This window comes from Pezoporus flaviventris, unplaced genomic scaffold (assembly GCF_033815535.1).
Source record: "Pezoporus flaviventris isolate CSIRO_AGI_PZ_B2104156 unplaced genomic scaffold, CSIRO_AGI_Pfla_v1 ptg000007l, whole genome shotgun sequence".
In the NCBI taxonomy this organism is placed as follows: domain Eukaryota; kingdom Metazoa; phylum Chordata; class Aves; order Psittaciformes; family Psittacidae; genus Pezoporus; species Pezoporus flaviventris.
Window position 1 is genome coordinate 51,213,283 of NW_026892555.1, and position 18,748 is coordinate 51,232,030.

General features: G+C 40.1%; 1 protein-coding gene across 3 annotated transcripts in view; it reads left to right on the forward strand.

Annotated features, from left to right (window-relative positions):
- Nucleotides 1–18,748, forward strand: part of ARHGAP28 (Rho GTPase activating protein 28) — a 73,316-nt gene that overhangs the window by 37,114 nt on the left and 17,454 nt on the right. For all 3 annotated transcript variants that reach the window (XM_061448764.1, XM_061448765.1, XM_061448766.1), the window contains 4 exons: nucleotides 5,424–5,626; nucleotides 10,190–10,407; nucleotides 15,905–15,992; nucleotides 17,973–18,130. In XM_061448764.1, the coding sequence (XP_061304748.1) occupies nucleotides 5,424–5,626; nucleotides 10,190–10,407; nucleotides 15,905–15,992; nucleotides 17,973–18,130 (667 nt within the window). The remainder of the gene's footprint in view (nucleotides 1–5,423; nucleotides 5,627–10,189; nucleotides 10,408–15,904; nucleotides 15,993–17,972; nucleotides 18,131–18,748) is intronic.

An 18,748-nucleotide genomic window follows, 5' to 3' on the forward strand; every position in this document is an offset into this window, starting at 1 on the left:
CAGTTACTGGGTTCTTCATTTGCCTGGAATTTGTATATGTTTTATAAAAAAAGAAGGAGAGAAATTGGTGCATGACTGATAGAGAATCATAGAATCATAGAATAGTTAGGGTTGGAAAGGACCTTAAGATCATCTAGTTCCAACCCCCCTGCCGTCGGCAGGGACACCTTACACTAAATCATATCACCCAAGGCCTCGTCCAACCTGGTCTTGAACACCCCCAGGGATGGAGCGTTCACAACCTCCCTGGGCAACCTATTCCAGTGCCTCACCACCCTAACAGGAAAGAATTTCCTCCTCATATCCAATCTAAACTTCCCCTGTTTAAGTTTTAACCCGTTACCCCTTGTCCTATCACTACAGTCTCTAATGAAGAGTCCCTCCCCAGCATCCCTCTATGCCCCCTTCAGATACTGGAAGGCTGCTATGAGGTCTCCACACAGCCTTCTCTTCTCCAGGCTGAACAGCCCCAACTTCCTGAGCCTGTCTTCATATGGGAGGTGCTCCAGTCCCCTGATCATCCTCGTGGCCCTTCTCTGGACTTGTTAAAACAGTTCCATGTCCTTTTTATGTTGAAGACACCAGAATTGCACACAATACTCCAGGTGAGAATTTCTAACAAGTCAGAATAGAGAAAAATAGAATTCTTAATAGAGAGAAATGTCTTTTTTTTTCTGCTGTCGATGTAAGCTACCATCCCCTTTTTTACATTTGGGAAGAGCTGAGCAAGTGGCTATACTGATAGAATGATTGCAATATGAAAGGTGAATTGTAGTCCTAAAATGACCAGGACAATTTGACTCCTTCATCTTCCCCGTTCCTATAAATGTGTCTAATCGTGTTGATGCAGGTTCAGGACCCACTGAATGAAGTGAAACATAATGACCCACAAGAGTAAGATGTCCTGTCTCTCTGTGTAAGCAAGGATTAAATAGTGGTTTTAATCTCAGGATGGCTTTGTTGCTTGCATTTGTTCTATGAATTCTTTACTACCCATTACTTAATTAAGCTGAAAACACAAGCCTGGTTTTATCATTACTCAGCCTGTGAGCAATCATTAGGCGTCACTAGGCCAGCTCTTCATGTGGTTTTACAAACCTTTACTTCAGGATAGGGTAAGAATTGCTTATTGGATTTGGCTTGCCTATCCTGAAATCAATGTGTGCTGTCAGATCTCGAGTAGCACACTTCTGCACAATGTGTGCACTATAAAATATAGGTTCAGTAAGCCTGCTTTGCTGTTCATTTCATCAGCATTGTAAACATATGCCAGGGCAAACCCAGAGTCACACACAGCTGAATCAGCCTCCCTCTGCACCATGGAAATACCCTGCTTTCTGGCAAAAATCTTTCCACAGAAAGCTTTCTACGTCATATCATCATGTTTGTCCTTACTGGAGCTCTTTAACCCTTTCTCCTGTGATCAATATCCAGTAATACAGAAGTTCTCTGATGACATTGGCCCTTGTAATATACTTTTCCTTTCTTCCTTTTTCTTTTCTTTTTTCAGGGTTTTGGGTTTGGGTCTGTTTGCCTTTTTTTTTTTGGTCCATTTCACTCTGAAAGCTATTTCATCTCATTCAGTGGAGAAGTCTGTAATTTTTACCTGGTTCTTTACATTTCATCCTCCTCTCCCAGCATTTTCCATCTAGGAAGCCAGGATCTGAGATCCCTCCTGTGTTTAATTTAGTCAGCTTTTCAGATTAGCTCACCACTGCCTGTGTGTGTGAGGGAGCAAATGAAACAGAGCATCAGCTTCATGACTGCTACTTGCCAATAAGATTGGGGTTCAACTTTTCTGTAAGAACAACAGATTCAGCTTAGTGAAAACATTTTATTCTTGTAAGCATCTGTACAGACAATGAGAAAAAGAGAAAACAAGCCAGAAAGTCTTGAGGGTGAAACAGCATTGGAAACAGAGGTTTGCTACAAGAGCCCCAGGTGACAGGCAACCTGGGCTTGCCAAGCTATTTCTGAGACAGGCAGGCAGCTTGCTGAGTCAGTGCTCATTCAGTGTCCTTCAAGAATGAATTAAAAGCAATGAAGAATATGCTTTGCTTCCTTGGAAGGATTTTTTGCCTTTTTTTTTTCCTGAAACTGTTTTGAGCAGCTTTGGCTGAAGGAAATGGAGACAACTGCCATTATCACATAAAAGCAAGACCACTTCCTCCAGGACAAAAGCCACAGGTATATGGGTCAATACGGCAGCTGGAGGTCTTTTCAGACATGTGGGTTTTTAATAGGCAGACTCAGAATAATTGCAGAAGGTTTGTACCAGACCACCTGGAAGCAAGCTTCAGCTGTTTACCAATAAGGATAAGGCACCTCTGCCTAACCTTTCTTGTTACAGGAATTTTACACAGCTTGATTCAATCCAGGCTGCGATAACAAAGCCTCATATATGAGGCTCTCAGAAGACTTTGTTCAGCGGATTTTCCAAATAAGCGCCATACTTTTAATATTGTCATAAATTCACATTAATTACCCAAGAACCTTAGACGTATTTCATAAAGCTGGTTGTCACAGCAGTTGTTGCCATGATACGTGATCTGTTTTGCATTTAGCTTTTTGGTATGGTAATATTACAAAATAGCAGGCTCACTGTGGGGACAAAAGAAACAACCCACCAAGACTCTTTCTTCCTAATATGGTGAAATAAAAGCCTTGGTTTGAGCTGGCTGAAATGCTGATGGAGTCAAAGCCCAAGGATCAGTCTGGTATGGTGTGTGAAGAGCACAGGGGTCATGGTCAAGATTCACACTGGGAGGGCAGGAAATGTTTAAATTCTCTGACCATGACTAAACGATGGGAGTCAGGGATGCTATCAGGGAAAAAGCCGTCTTCTCATCTCAGCAAGTGTTTGGTTCCAGACTGGCGAGAGCATTCCTTCCTGTGCTTGCTGGTGTGGCAGCTCTCAGATGTGCTATATAGCAGATGTAGGGACTGATTTTTCACAAAGGTTTGTACTGAACAGGGATATGAATTGCTCAATAGGCAGCAGCATGGGGGTCTCAGGCGGAGCCCCAGTCTGAAGAGGAGGATGACGAGGGACAGGCTGCAGCTGGAGGATAGGCACCAGCACTAGCAGTACAGTGCCCACTGAGAAGGGGCCCCAGATGCCATTGGAGTGCCAGGAAGTTTTGCCTTTTTCCTTGTTTGTGTTCACTATCACCTTTAAAACAAAAGAGCACAGCTTGCACAGCAGTAAGCAATTGGCTGTTTCCCCCATCACACCAGCTCCTAGCCAAAAAGATTAAGTTTTCTGGCTTCTTCTTAGGGGTTCTGCTTCTGCTGGTTAAAATCTCTGCTTGGGGACACTTGGTATAGTATTAACTGATTATATTTAAGTCCTGTGAGACCTGTTTTTTGTTTTTTCTTTGCTGATGATGATGCAGTGAAGAGAGATAGGTGAATCCATTAAAAAAAAAACCAAACTAAAACAAACAAAACAGAGGCAAAAAAATCCAGATACATAATGTCAGTAATTATAATTTATCAGGTACCACAGTCATTTGAACTAAAGCTGACTGAAACACTCGCGTCTCCCCAGGGAGAGAGCTACATGGAAAGCACTTAAATAGCTTTAACCACACTTGTGTCACAAATTCCTTTCAGATTTGGTTACAGTGGCTTGTTCTAATTAAAACAGTAACAGTTTCAGTGTTATGTTTAAAAGTAAACAATTATTTGCTGTTGTTGAGGACAAAGAGGATAGAAACACTGAAAATAGTACTTCTTTTGACATGTGTCTCTACAGCACCATAGTCCATTTTCTTCTGTTGAAATATTGTCACCATCAAAAAGCATTGTTTCCCAGCAGCTGACCAAGAGCACAATGGTAGGTTCAGCAACTGAATCATTTGTGTTTTTCTTACCTTGATGTGCAATAGGATGTCATTAATTCTGCTACCAGGAAGAAGGGCAAAAAGCAACGAAAAGTACTACCTTGTGTTCAAAAAGAGGCAAGTGCCTGAGCTTTGACTTTCTAAAGCACGGATAATGATCGCGGCTGGATTTTTTGTGCTCCATTGTTTCCACCACAGCTCTCCAACCTGGGGCTCAGACCTAACCCAGAAGGAATTGCCTGGGACTACCCAGACAAAGCACAGAGCCTCCAGGAGTCTCAAGACAGCAGCTAGCCCTTTGCTGACAAGAGAGGATTCAGCAGAGGCAGCAGCATGAAGGGGGAGAAACATGTCCAGTCAGCTTTATTAAATAATATGTTTATACATCCATTATGAAAACTTTGACAAGGAGGGAAATACTGAAAAGGAAGCATCTATTTTTTTAGTGGAGTAAAAGTGATGCCTGTGGTTTTAAACAAAGGCCTGTTGGCAGGATGATGCCATAAAGAAAAGGAAGAGAAAGGGAAACTGTGCTTGAATTAAGTCAGATAAGTGAAGGCCAGAAAACCTTATGACAGAATTTTCCGTTAATTCCTGTAATCTAGCTCTCTGCCATAATTATGTTACCTCCTAACACCTTCTACAAATATTATTGTGGTTATTATTACTGTTTACTGTAACTATTGTAATTATATTTACAAAAGCTGCTTACAATATTACAGTCATAGTAATGTGAAAGAGCAAAGTCAGGCAAGACTTTCATGGTGGGTGTTTTGTAAGACTTTGAACGAATGTATATAACTGCTTTCTAGCGGCAAGAATTTACACGGGAAAAAAATGAGAATAAAGGAGTAAGGAACAAACTTCTTTTTGATTCAATCACTGTACTGAATCATAACTTGAAATTTGATTTTTAGTGAATTCATAGGTTTTTTGAACCTGTGATGGAAACCCCTTGTTTGGCCTAAAACATACTTCATTTCAAAGACGTATTTTGTTAAGATTTCTTTTAACATAATTTAATTCAAGGAAAAAATGAATACTTTTTAATGGCTTTTCAAATAAAATGTAATTATTCTTCTGAATTAAAATATTTCATGTTTCTAATTCTTTTTTGGAGCCAAGATGAGTTTGTAAAATATTTAAAGGTTCCCGAGTCTGATTATTTTTCCCCAAATAAGTTTGCACTAAAGCATTTCAGCCAATAAGCAAACAGGAAGAGATAGAAAGAGAAACTGAGGCACAAAGAATTTAAAATACTTTTCCAGTGTCTCATCAGGTGGGTATCAGTGTTAGAAATAGAAATTGCATCTCGTGAGTCCCCCTCCAGGTGTGTAAAACACTAAAGGGCATTAAAGAGGTAAATCATTAGATTAGATTGAAAATAAATTTCCAACCATAACTATTATGAGCAGCAGAAATCATGGTGACCACAGGAACTGTGCACTTTGCCTCCTGGATCTTGTTCCCTGCTCCTTTGCACAGTCACTGGTGAAGCCTTAATTGTGTGCTCTGTGTGCATGGTACAAGTTAACCTGACAGAGAGACATTTTTAATTTCATTTCTCTCTCTTTTCAGAAAGTCTTTCTCTCGTTGTCGAAGAATTAACAGGATGCTTTCCAATGAGTCAGCACCTCCTCCTGCATTCAGTCGCTCCAACTCACAGGCCTCCATGGACAGCACCTCCATGGAGGACTTCTGGTGCGAAGTTGAGAGCATCAAGGAGAGCAGTGAAGATGGATCTGACGAAGCAACACTCTTGGAGTTCAAACCTGCTGATGGTGAGCACACAAACAGCGCTTCTTCCTCACACCTTGGCTTTGACTTGTTTCTTTAGTCATGCCCTGATCTCCCTTGCTGTGTTTCCCAGTATGAGCAGAAGTGCTAGGCTGTGTCTATGGTCACCATAGCTCCACTCCTGAACATCATGGTAAATCTACAAGATGTCACTGTAAAGAAACAATAATTCAGTCTGGTTCATGCACTGGGGCTGGTAATTGACTTCTGAAGTAAGTTTTTTTGTATTGATCTTATTTGTGCTTCAAGAGGATAGATATGGTGTAAGAACAAAGAAGCACTAAATGAAAACTTCATCTCCAGCATTAAATAAACTAAACCAAAAGATATAAAAGGGCCGGGCCACAAAGTTCTTTTAGTGTACTGGAATTTTAAATTTTTTACCTTTTGGTTTGATGTATAAGTTATGAAATTCTTGAAGCAAGTTTTAGTTAGATATCATTTGGTGCTATCAGAAATTTAATAACTGCCCGTTTGAGATTGCTCCATTCAAATATAATTCAAAGAGATATTAGAGATAAGTCTGAGTATATGGATGCCTACATTATTCAGACTCCCCACTTGTCAAAATTTATTCATCACTTACACGAATTATGCTGAAGGTATTACGATTTCATTCTGTTACCTTAATGTTTTCCCCCATCCTTTTTCGTAATATATTTGGAAAGACGTGTAATAGCCTGCACTAGCTTGTTGCAATGCAACTTTGGGTTAGATTATTTGATAGCATCTAGAACAGCAGTTCTTATTTTTTCCAGTTATGACCCCACTTACAAATGCATTATATTGTGCAACACAAAATACCAGGTGTTACTATATGATGAAAACAAGGTCACGACCCACCAATAACTTCTTCAACACTTTTGTGCAACACAGCCACTAGTCTGGTAACTACTGATCTAGGGATAGATTTTGAAACAATGGTGTGTTCTTTCTACACAATTATTAGCATGAGTGACAATGTATTTTTCTTACCTTGGTGTGCAACGGGATGTCATTAATTCTGCTACCAGAGAGAAAACTTTATTAAGCAACCAAATATGTAATCATAACCAGTTATGATAAGTATCCCTCACAGAGATACCTAGCTCCAACTATATACTGTTTCCATGGGGAATACCTCCCACTTGCTGGTTCCCAGTAGGGGTCTCCTAGAAGCAAAAGAAGACATTTGTTTACCAGAAGTCTTGGACTGCAATGAGGGTTATGGTCTGGCAGCTTAAATCCAAACTGCATTTCTTTGTGCTGGCACATGGTTTCAAATAAAAATAGGCAGAGGTGTAACACTGAAACTTTATGGTTATTGTTATGGGAAGGCAGAAGAGCAATCTGCCTCAATCAGTTTGACCTTGTTGGGAAAATTCCTGTCTGATCGTACTCTTTAGCTTGGAGACCCCAGAAAGAAATTGTGAACCTCTCAGTGTCCCCTTCATACAATTGTCACTGTAAACTGGGTGTCCCTGAATTGTCTTCAGGGCTGAGGGAATGTCACATATCTGTGAGTTGCTAAGGTGGGTAAGTTAGTAGGACAAGGCAATACAGGAGCCCATTTTCCATGTGCTCAGAAACTTTTCCATCAGTTTCATCACTCCTGAGCTAAATCTTCACAACACTGCAAATTCTGGTGCAGTCCCATGTTACCCTTTGTCTAGTGACATCTCATTACACTGCACTGATTTTTAACCCTCTGTCCTGAACTGAAAATGAGACAGCAAGGTAAACTGCAATACATCTCCACAAGTCATTTATGGTCATATTGTTGTTTCAAACACATATATATTGTATACACACACATAAAATCAGGCAGTGCTTGTCCTAGTTACTAACCTCAGGCATACATTCAGTCTGGGATAATAAATCTCACAAATAATAGTGAGTAGTTCTATTAAGCTCCTAATAGGATAATACTCCTTACTGAGGATCAAAACACTGCAAATCATTGTGGAAGTCCTCAAAGCAAAATAAAAGCAAATATTCACCACCCTTTTATGATGTCTTTGAGAGGAAGAGATGCAGAATCCTTAAGAAGGAAGCCAAAGGGTGATAGCAGCCAGGCATCACTGATATTGTCAAAGCCACAGTGTTGTTTTATGCTGGACCACATGTGTAAGAGGAAGACATCAGCACACTTACTCTGTTGACATTAGTAACTATGGACAAGAAAGGTCAGATCACAGCAAGTAATACAAGGGATGGAAATGTAAGGGAAGAGGAAGTCATGGAATATTTAAGATGGCAGTGATATGCAGAACTGCTTTAAAACTTGGTGTTACAAGGCTGCAATGCTGTGAGTTACTTGAGGTTATAACTGACAAATTCAAAGAAAGGCACGTGTCTTTCCTAGCAAGGAAAGACATCAGAGGAAAAGAGACTTACCAGCTAGAGGGTAGCTCTGTTTGTCTTGCATATCTGGCAATATCAAGACCCTGCTGTATAAGTAGCTACCACTATAAAAACAGTGTTTTGTAAAACAACATGGGGGGAGGGGTTGTCCTTTTTTAAACCTATGCATCATAAAATTCTGAGGGTTTTAAATGCAGGAATTCCTTCTCTTTAACAGTTTTGCTTCTCTGTTTGTTGCGATTCCTTGGTCTATTTTTTGTGAGGGGTTGGAACAGGAAAAAGGCAAAAGCCAGAGAAAACAAGTTGCCGGGGTGGCTGGTAGGCATACAGAATTTCATGTCTGCTTTACTATTTTTCATAGAATCATGAAAGCCAAGTTTGATTAAAAACTCAATTCTTGGGAAGAATATGTCAGGACAAAAGCCAAAATGAGACTGAAACATGAATGGATGCGGCTAGAACAACAGCACACAGAAATAAAACCTTGTTAGAAAGAAGGGAGAGGATGGCAGAAGAACCCTTGGTTCAAGGCTTACAAAGAAGGGAAAGGAACAAACTGTCATCATATCTGTGGATACAGAAAGGATTGGAGCATAGACAAGTTGTTTCAGGGGATACAGGGCCTGTTATACCCCTGTCTAACACAAAGCAGGGTGCAGAGAAGCAGATACCTTTGTAGAGCTTTGTAAACAGACAAGGCAGTTAACAACAAAGTCAGTGATTGTACATGTAAGATGATTTCACTTGTCCCTATGGTCCAGTCCTGTAATTTTCTTTTGTGTATCTAACTGCCAAAGTGCAGCAAACTGGTATCTATCAATCTGCCTGCATTCTGATGTCAAGAAGAGGCAATAAAGGGAGAGTGGAAATGCCAGCCTACCATTAAGACCAGTGCTGGGACAAGAACAATAAGTGCATTGACTAGTTGTTTTATAGGCCATGCTGCAAATTAGTCTATTTCCTGTCTGACATGTTTGTTTGTAATACCTCTTCTTTAGTCAAGGCTGGAATGCAATTATTGTCTTGTCTCAACCAGCATATTGTTGAGCTGGGATTGTCCAGAGAACTAAAACAAAAGCTCCTATAATGAAGAGAAATTTTAAAATACTATGATTGATTACTTTTAAAAGCAGACAAAAAAGCAGTTATAGCAAAATTTAAAATTACTGAATTATTTAGAGACGGTACATCAGGAGCTTCTCTCTGTCCTATGTTGACATTTAATGTAACAGGTTTGTAGCTGAAGCCCTTTATTGGCTTTGCATGGCAAGGTTTTGGTGGCAGGGAGGGGGCTGCAGGTGTGGTTCCATGAGTAGATGCCAGAAGCTTCCCCTATGTCCGATAGAGTAAGGAAAGAAAATGCTTTTCTACACTGTGTATAATCTCACTATGGAACCAACTGCAGTATTGAACCAGTAGAGAAACAAGTATTGAACAGGATCAAAGAAGATACTAGTCACTAATCAAGATATCAAGAATTGCTGGGGTGTAGAATATTAAACAGTTTTTAATTTTTTGGAAATCAGAATGATATCTAGGATAGCTACTTTTGCATCTTCCACCCCTAGCTGGCCTCTGATACCTACCCCTAACTGGTGCTTGCTTTTTAGTGAGCAGCTCCAGCTCTTACTCATCTTGTTCAAAACAGGCTATTGGACCAGGTGGACATCACATTTCTCTCAGTGTGGCATTTTCACTAGGTGTCTGATGAACAGCTGACTCTCTGCCATGTCAAATATTATCTTTAATGTGCAAATATATTATTCTGTTGTATACATCACTTCAGCATTTTTGTGTATTTTAATTGGAATACCAATTTAATTTCCACTTGCCAAATGGCTTACTGGTAAAACATGGTATAAAAGGTAACTGAGGAGATTTATGTTCTTGAATGAGGGGTTAGTTTTACCCTGCCATGTCAGATTAGTTACTCTCCTGCCTTCTTCACACAAACATGTTGATGCACAGGTTAAAAGTTCCTCTTCTGTTCTTTTCCTAAGCCTCTCTTGTGCAGACACTGCCAAACTGAAAATTGACAGTATGTTGAAAAAACTAAATTTGCTTACACTTGTGGCCTAAGAAAGATTGGAATTGGAGTCTTCTTGAGGTAAAGGCTAAGGCAGCAGTCTATCATGCCACCACCCTTCCCTCAGTCCCCTCTTCCCCCCTTACCAGGCCTGGTAACGCACTGTCTTCCTCCGCAGAAGGGGAGTTGGAGGCAGAATGGCTGCAAGATGTAGGTTTATCTACATTGATCTCGGGAGCTGAAGAGGAAGATGGCCAGGCCCTGCTGTCCACTCTGACCCGAACTCAAGCTGCTGCCGTACAGAAGAGGTACAACACCTACACTCAGACCCTGAGGAAGAAGAATAAGCACACAGTCCGGGATGTGCGAGATATCTTTGGCACCAGTGACTCCTCTGTAAGTAGCTAATGCATCCTACCAAATGCCTTTGAGCTTGATTTATATGCACTTTGCAAGTAGCTCATCAAAGCTTCTACCAGACAGGAACACCTTTTCTGCCAACAATGTATGGACAGCCAGTAGCAGTTTCCAACACTAAGTCCAGACTTTTAATGTTGTATTTCCTACATTTTGAGAGGAAAGGAAGAAACCAAAAAATAAGTGGTGCAGTTTTGCAGCTAACCTGTAACATAATGTGGCATTTGTTGCCAGCCTTCCTCCTGCAATCTCCTATCAAGACTAACATTTACTCCCTTATTTTTTGGAAATTGGTGAGTTACTCTTGGCAGCTATTCAAATTTTTGCTGGCTTCTGGGGACACATGCTATTTACTCAGCAGTCTCAATGGTGAAGTAAAACTTCTCTAATGAAGCAACTGGGCTTCAAATATGCATAAGCAATTAAACCCCTGCCAGCATGATTGCAATTTGTACACTGACAGTTACATTTCACATACATAGCAAATGAAAATCTATTAACTGTTAATTTGCTTCATGGCCTCAGAAATGAGCATTGCCTCTGATGTTTTCACCCGCTTTCCCCTGATGATCCCTACACATCTTGATTTTTGTGAATGCATTCAACTCTGTGAATTTAGTCCAGTGTACAAAAATTGCACGCACGACCTTACGTATGTTACTCATGATATCCTAAATGGGAGTCACCAGTAAACTCACCTTTGAAATTAATATTAAAATTCTTGCCACTACAAAATTCCATGAATTTTTTTTCATTATGAAATTGTATTGTCTTTTTTTATTTGTCCTACCTTCTCCTCAAAGTTTGCATCCTGGATAAATTTAAAATTTGGGAAACAAAATTGTAGCTGCATATTTATATTAAATTTGCAAAGATATAATGGTTGAGGAGGTAACTTACTGTCTCCAATTTACATATCTGGGCTATTTTGAACCTCTTGCACATATCCCACAAATGTATCTAGAAGCATCCAGTAGTTTTCTGTGGGCAGACTTTCTTGCATGAGAAATCATCAGGCATGTTTGCATGATCATTGAGAAGCTGATGGCACTTCTTATTAGATTAGAACACTTCTCCTGATTCAAGTATCTGTAAACCTTAATGTGTTTAAAAATTCAAATAATTATAAAAAAGCTTAAGTTTCCTAATAAATTTCAATCAGCCAAATAATACCAGTTCTCTCAGACGGGCACATTATTGATCTGGTTTTCACCAGCTTATTTTTCAACTCTTGTTTCTTACTTGCTAAAGGAATCAGAAGCTTCAAAACCATCACCCTTCAAATCACTGTTTTATCTCCTCTGAAATTCAGTTCACTTAATAGTTCTGTACTGTGAAAGCCTGAAAGACCACATAACTAATTAGGACATCTAATTCTTTTTCCCACAAAAATATGCAGTTCTGCAGGGTGCTTACCTAAATGTTAAACACAGATACACAAACACAGCTGCAAAGCACACCATCACCTCCCTGCAATGGGCTGTGAAACAGTTGGTATTTTTAAAAGCCTGAAAGGTTCCCAGCACATTCCCACTATTGCTCCTATCTCTGCTGCTTATTATGGGATTTAGAAACTTTGTCCTAATTATCAGCTCCTCAGGGACAAACACACTACAAGGGGGTTCTGCCCTGACCTGAGGGTTTCTAAGCTGTTCTTTGTAAAGGGGTATCAGCTGAAGCAGTCCCTCGGCTCTCTTGCCTCTTTGGGCATGGCACTGCAGCTGTTGGTGAATCACTTTGGGAAAGCAATCCACATTAAAAACAACCCAGCTAAAAAATAAGAGCGTCAGGGAACAGGGAGGGGCACATCTTTTCAGCACAGCTGCTGAAGAGAGGCTGGTAAAAAGCCTGCTTGAAATGATATGCAGGAGTTTTGCTTTCTCATCCTGCTTTTTAGTTGGGAAGGGGAGAAGCACATCTGCTGCCAATAGCAAAACAGCTCTAATTGTTTCACATAACTCTATAATCCTCCCCATTAGGAGGATGGATTTACAACTTCTCAACAACCTAAGCGTTGCAGGAGCCTAGAGGAATGGATCAGAGGATGGATTACTCTCTTGTGTGGCTAATGATGAGAGAAAAGGTGATTAGCTCACTAGGGTCACCTGAGATGAGATTTAGGGGACACTGAAGAATAGTTGTCATCCAGTGAGGGGAGGATGAGAGACTTGCCCTATTTTCTTCTCTCTGCTCTGGAAAACACCTGCCTACTAGATGTTTGCTATTGCTACCTCTGTGTGGGTCAACATAGAGCAAAAGGTACTTTTCCCTCATCCTGCCTTGAAGTTCATCCTCTCAGAGCAGGAGTGGTCCCTCAACAGCCCAAATGGATTGAAATGAAAGGAAATTAAGACATATTTCACTTTTTTTTTTCTTTTTTTGTGGGTTTGGGTTTGCCCATCTTGGAAAGGTGCTGTGATCCCTGGGGCAAAATGCAGCACCTGTAGTACCTTGCCTCCCCAAGACTGATGCCTTGGTGGAGTAGCATGCCCCAGTGGAGATGCCTCTGGTCTGCTTGAGACAAGCCTACACAAAGCAGGCTTAAAAGCCAGCCACGGAGATTTTTTTAATCGCTGTGGCCTGATTTTCCTTACTGCTGGTACCCTGCTGCTTCCATCAAAAGCTATTGGCTTTGCTAGTCCTCAAAGGCTAGAAAAATCAACAGCAGAATATAAATGGGGGGTGAAACATTGATTTTATTATTGGAGGGAGGAAATGAAACATTGCACTCATTAACAGCCCAATCATGTACGTTGTGATCAGCCAAAACTCTGCAAGAGTTGGAGGAGCACTTCACTTGAGCAATGCATGAGGAAATCATGTCCTAATTAAAGAAGAATCACTAACTAACCCAGAGCTATTTGCATGAATAGGTATTTGTGATGACAGTACTTAGAAATATGAAAATATCCAAACCATGAGCAACTTGTATCCTGACCAGAGCCGTAAGGCTATCCTTCTCTGTCTTTATTTTATTTTACTTAACTGCAGGACTGCTGATAGAATTTGATTGCTTTGGTGCTCCAACGATTTTGTTTTGCATCCTCTACAATAAGGATAGCTACTGAAGAGCTGTCTACTTGATTTCCATCTTTTTCTTGCTCTTCTGGTTTCCTCTTCCAATTGGAAATTCCTGTGTATATTGTGCAAGTAAAGACTGGGCTCACTTTTAGTACTGGATAATGAGAACTGTCTAATGAAACACTTTCAGTCAGAAATCAGGATATGAGGAGTCTTCCCTTTGCTGAAGCCCCAGCCAAATGAATAAAGCTGTTCCAATTTAAAGACATAATTTGACTCTTTGCCTTTCACATTCATTAAGACACAAGCTTCCAAAGATTTTTAATCTTTTTTACCGAAGAAATAATCTGGATCTTTAAAATTCATGCATTAAAATGGTTTTATTCCCAGTCTTTGCTTTCTTTTTATCATATTATCATAAGATCAAAAAAAAAATCCCCCCAAACGGGGAGGAGGGGGGTCCTGTTTGGAAGAGATTTTCACAAAAGAGACATAGATTTGGCTTCTTTATACACTCTCACTGTGGAGGCTGGGAAATGAGACCAAGAATAGCTACCCCTGATACTGTATATGGTTCACGTTATTCAATTGCCACAAGCTAAAGCAGGCTGCAGACTGTTGCAAGCACTGCTGGGTGGTGGAGCAGAGTTGTACTGTCAGCTCCCCTCTGCCAGCTTCACCATGCTTAACACAACCTGGTTACTGCAGCTGCTTCACTATTGATTTCATCTGTATAACAAGGCTGGAAGGATTTCCTCCTTAATAAACTTGACTCACTGCAAATCTATTCTGAATACTGTTCACAGGGTCAGGCATTTTGAGCAGTGAAAGTACATCAGCCAGTTGCTACCATTAATTTCTCCATCTGGACCTTAAGCAGCAGAGTAATTACTTCTATGTTTGATTTTCCCAAATTGCTGAGGCTGGTTTAACCATCCCCTCCACTTCCATATTCTCACCTGAAATTTGTAATGCTTTTTTTATTGTCCTAAAACCTTTTGTGTAAATGTTATAGGATTTTATCTCAAAAGCATCCTACAGTTCTCCTTTTAGAAAAATCAATGGTCCTTACAGTCTTCTGGCAAAGGAAGTCCACGTGACTCAAATCCTGTTTGCTATCAAGTTTGTGGACCATTGAATGGACTGTCTCAAGAGAAATTTTATTCGTTACATTTGACTTTGTTACCCAAATAGCTCAGAGGATAAGACTGAATAAAACAACTGCAACATTATTTCAGGCTTCCAATTGGAAGAGCTGCCTGTCTTTTGAATATCTGACATTTTATAGCAGCCTGAATGTTGCTCCTGTGCATTGGCTACAAGTGGGGAAGACAAAATTTCTGCCCTGAGGCATTGCTGCTTGTTGATAAACAGCCAATTTAGCAATTTAAAGAGCAATTTAAAGAGCAGCTATTGGGGGATAATGGGGCCAGGTTCAGATGGAAAGCTGGAGCATCTCCAACGGGGGGGGGGGGGACGGGACGGGACACGACGAGACGACACTAGAGAGAGGGTGAGCCAGGAGATTTACAAAGGGGTAGCTCCAAGGGCTCCCATCAGGCTTCAGAGGACAAAAGTGGAAATACGAAACTGGTTTGGGACATAGCTATTTTCACTGAGTATCCTTCAGAGCATTTTTTAAATTCCTGGCTTTGTTGTTTTTTTTCTACCCAAGAAAATGCAGATGAGCTGCTACTGCCCTGTGTACACATAAACACTCAGATTTGTCTTTATGAGTCCCAGAACCACACAGAACAAGGGCATAACTCTGCTGCCAAGAAGAGGTGGCAGTGCTTCAAAGTCATCCCCTGGGTTTCTGAGCCCCTTTTCTGCTGTACCACACACACTTCCCCCATTTTCATACAGTGCAGAATGATTTCTGGAGTGGAAAGAAACTAACTGGACTATGGAAAAGGTTAGGGTTTTTTTTTCCTGAAACTTTTTTTGCAGCTCACTCATAAAGCGTTAGCATATAACCTATGGGAGGACATCCATCCAACAATTTGTTGGTGTCCAAATCCTGAAAGGCAGCGATCAACTTGATTTCTGACAGGTGCTTGGAAGCAGCGGATATGCAACATGTGTCAGAGAGCCCTCAAAAAGATTTGTTGCCAAAATGATTAAAAGCAGGATGGATTACAATTTGACAAGGACCTTTCACTTAGTACAATTATGTACAGCAATTTACTTGGCTAATTTCAGTCATTATATAGGACAAGACTCATTAGCTACAGTGAGCTGCAATATTACTGACCTCAACATAATCCAAATCTATGCAGCATAGAGAAGATTAATTCTCAGGCTTGGCTATGAAAAATGTACTCTGGAGAATCACAACAGGTTGTTTAAATTTGGCAAAGGAGTGTAACCTGAGAATGATTGCTTGAACTGTAGCAGTTTCTGTCCATAGACGTTTACCTTCACTGCAGTCTGATCGTTTTTCCTTGCCTATCAGCCCACATTTGAGACAGTTCCAGTGTCACCAGTTCCTTCTAATGGTATCCAGCTTCCTGGGCAGAAGCCAGTTTGGAAATCAGTTAGCTGTGAGTATGCCAACATGTAACCAGTGTTCACTTCCTCCTAGGAAAATGATAGACAGAAAACCTTTTGTGGTTCAGAGGTTAGTCCCCTCTTTTATGTTGCTGCATGTATCTCCTTAAAATCGTTGTCAGCTTATTGTCATGCAGGAACTAAAGTTTCTCATTCAACAGCAGTGTTGTACAGACACAGACTGCTGCCCTTGAGGCATCAGTGTCCAAAAAGTACTGATCATTGCAAGGCTGTGAATGTAAAAATAACCTCTAAAAATATGGTCCAGAATTTGTCCAAAATATGACAGCAGTGTATTTTCTTTTTGCAAATCATGACAAGAAAGGTGCATATTTCTTTGACATTTCTTCTCCAGTACTGCAGAAACTGTAGTATTAGATATTTATAATTTTTCTGCTTCTGCCTTATTATTCTGATCTACTAATGGTGTTATTTTGGACATCCGTTAAACACTTTGCTCCGACAGTGGCTGGCAGTGCCAATGAAAATGATTGCTCTGCTCTGCTCAGTGTCTGTATAACTGCTAGCAGCCTTCCATGGGAATACGGAAGGCTTGTTTTGAAAGCCCTTCCCGTCACCGCTGTTCAGAGCTTAACTAAATGGATATTAATAGAATCATAGAATAGTAGAACAGTTTGGGTTGGAAAGGACCTTAAGATCATCGAGTTCCAACCCCTCTGAGTTTCTAAACCAGAACCTTAGATGCTTACCTGTATTGCCACAAACATTTTCCTTGGTTGCAAAAGCTGCCCTGCTGAGACCTCTGCACCTCAAAAAGTTATATTAGAACAGCCAGGGAACCAAATGGCCAGGGTACCATGGACTGTCTATGGTCCCAGGTCCATGGGACCACAAGAGAGATGGTACCACAAGAGAGATGGAAAACGTCTTAAACAGCTTGGCCAATAGGTAACATCTAAGGCTGTAGTTTAGAAGCCAGGAGGCACTTACTAAAACAGAGCTTTTTCATGCCAAAATGGCAAAACAGTGTTGCAAAATTTTAAGTCCCTGTATCTGTAAATACAATGATTCAAAAATCATGGGGCATGCACTTGTTTACAAAACATGTCATGATTTTTAATTCACTTTCTGATTTCCATGGCTTGTGAATGCACCTGGGTCATGTTAGTAAACTCTGCACTCCTGGGGGCTGAAATTTTACTTCACTTCCAATGAAAATTATGATTCAGTTCCAATTTGGACTTTAAGGAAAACCAAAAATTTGTCACAAGATGTGAGAGATCAGTCATAAAAGTTGGCAACACTGGAACTCACATGTGTTATCATACTTCAGACTTCATCAGAATAGCGTATTTCTGTGCTTGATTTTACTGATTTCAAAAATTTTCCTCTGGAATCTACTAATTTCAGGAGGTGACAAAACCAGAGTAAAGCAGTAAGTCTTTTCGCAATATCTGCCAGAAATTCCAGTAGTAAAGTGTTTTACAAACTGGAAGTCTGTACATTGTATCCTGTTTTGGTGCTACAAACCTAAATTAGCAACTGTGAATAATACACATACGTGAGCATATAAAATATATGCACAATGTCTTATAATTGTACGTAAGTCAACAGTAACCTAAGAAACCATGTCAACAGTATTTTTATTTCAGGAACTCTTATTTTTAATTGTTCATTAGACAAGTGCCACCACAGTTTGCTGGCCTGGGTAGACAAGGATGGAGTATAAAAACTTGATAATTCCTGATAAACAGGAAGTTCCAGCTTGACTATCTTTCTCACGAAAAGAAACAAGTTAAATAATCTAAAATGAAAATAGGGATTTTATTTCTAAGGGGTTATTTCCTCCAGACAAAACAGGAACATGCTGTGGTTTAAACTGAAATTCCTCTTTGAAGAACTTCCTTTATTACTTTCTCAAGATTTTTGTCATCTTGCTTCACTTTTTTAATGTCTCTGTACTAAATGCAGGCATACATTCAGCATTCACATAAAATTTCCCTTATTTTCAGCTAATAGCTGTCTAGACTGTGGACTAGATAAAGGCAGCCCATCCGTAACAGAGGAGCTCTCCTATGAGGTTTCTTTCTCAGAATCCATTACAGTTCTTCCAAAAACCCAAGAATGGCCAAAAAACCAGAGGTTCAAAAAGGAAGACTCTGCTTTGCCTGTAAGTTTGTTCTCAACATATTTCAATTGTTTTCTTTAATGCAGTAATTTCCTGCTTTATATCCCCAGCACATTGGAGTCTGTTAAGACATTAGCTGGAGTTTGCTCTGTGTGATTTATAGAGACTGCTTGCTGTGCCTGCCTACCACTTCTGACTGATTCCCAGAGAGGCACCAAAGTTAATCTGGATATTGAAGCTTGGTTTTGACTTGAACTTGTCTTGAACCAGATGAATATGTGTAGCTCAGTCCACAAATACTGCATCATCTACACATTTTTCACAAAGAAATAAAGACCAGTTACTGCCACTAAAACTAGCAATCATTTTCATTACTGGCCTGTACTCTTACTTTATTCCCCCCCAGATTATCTGCCTTTGTTAATGCATAGATTTAAAATCGCTTCACAGATGAAGGCAGGAAAGCAAGCCTTAGTCCTGCAGCAGTACTGATTGTCTGCAGTCATTATTCAGTGCAATTACACTATAGGAGATAATACATGAATAGTTAAAGGAAAGTTTATCACACCATACCATATCATATCATCCAACCAGACATACACTGAGCAGTTGTGTCATTATCTGGAATTATTTCATGAAGCCAAGGAAGTCAGTTTTCTG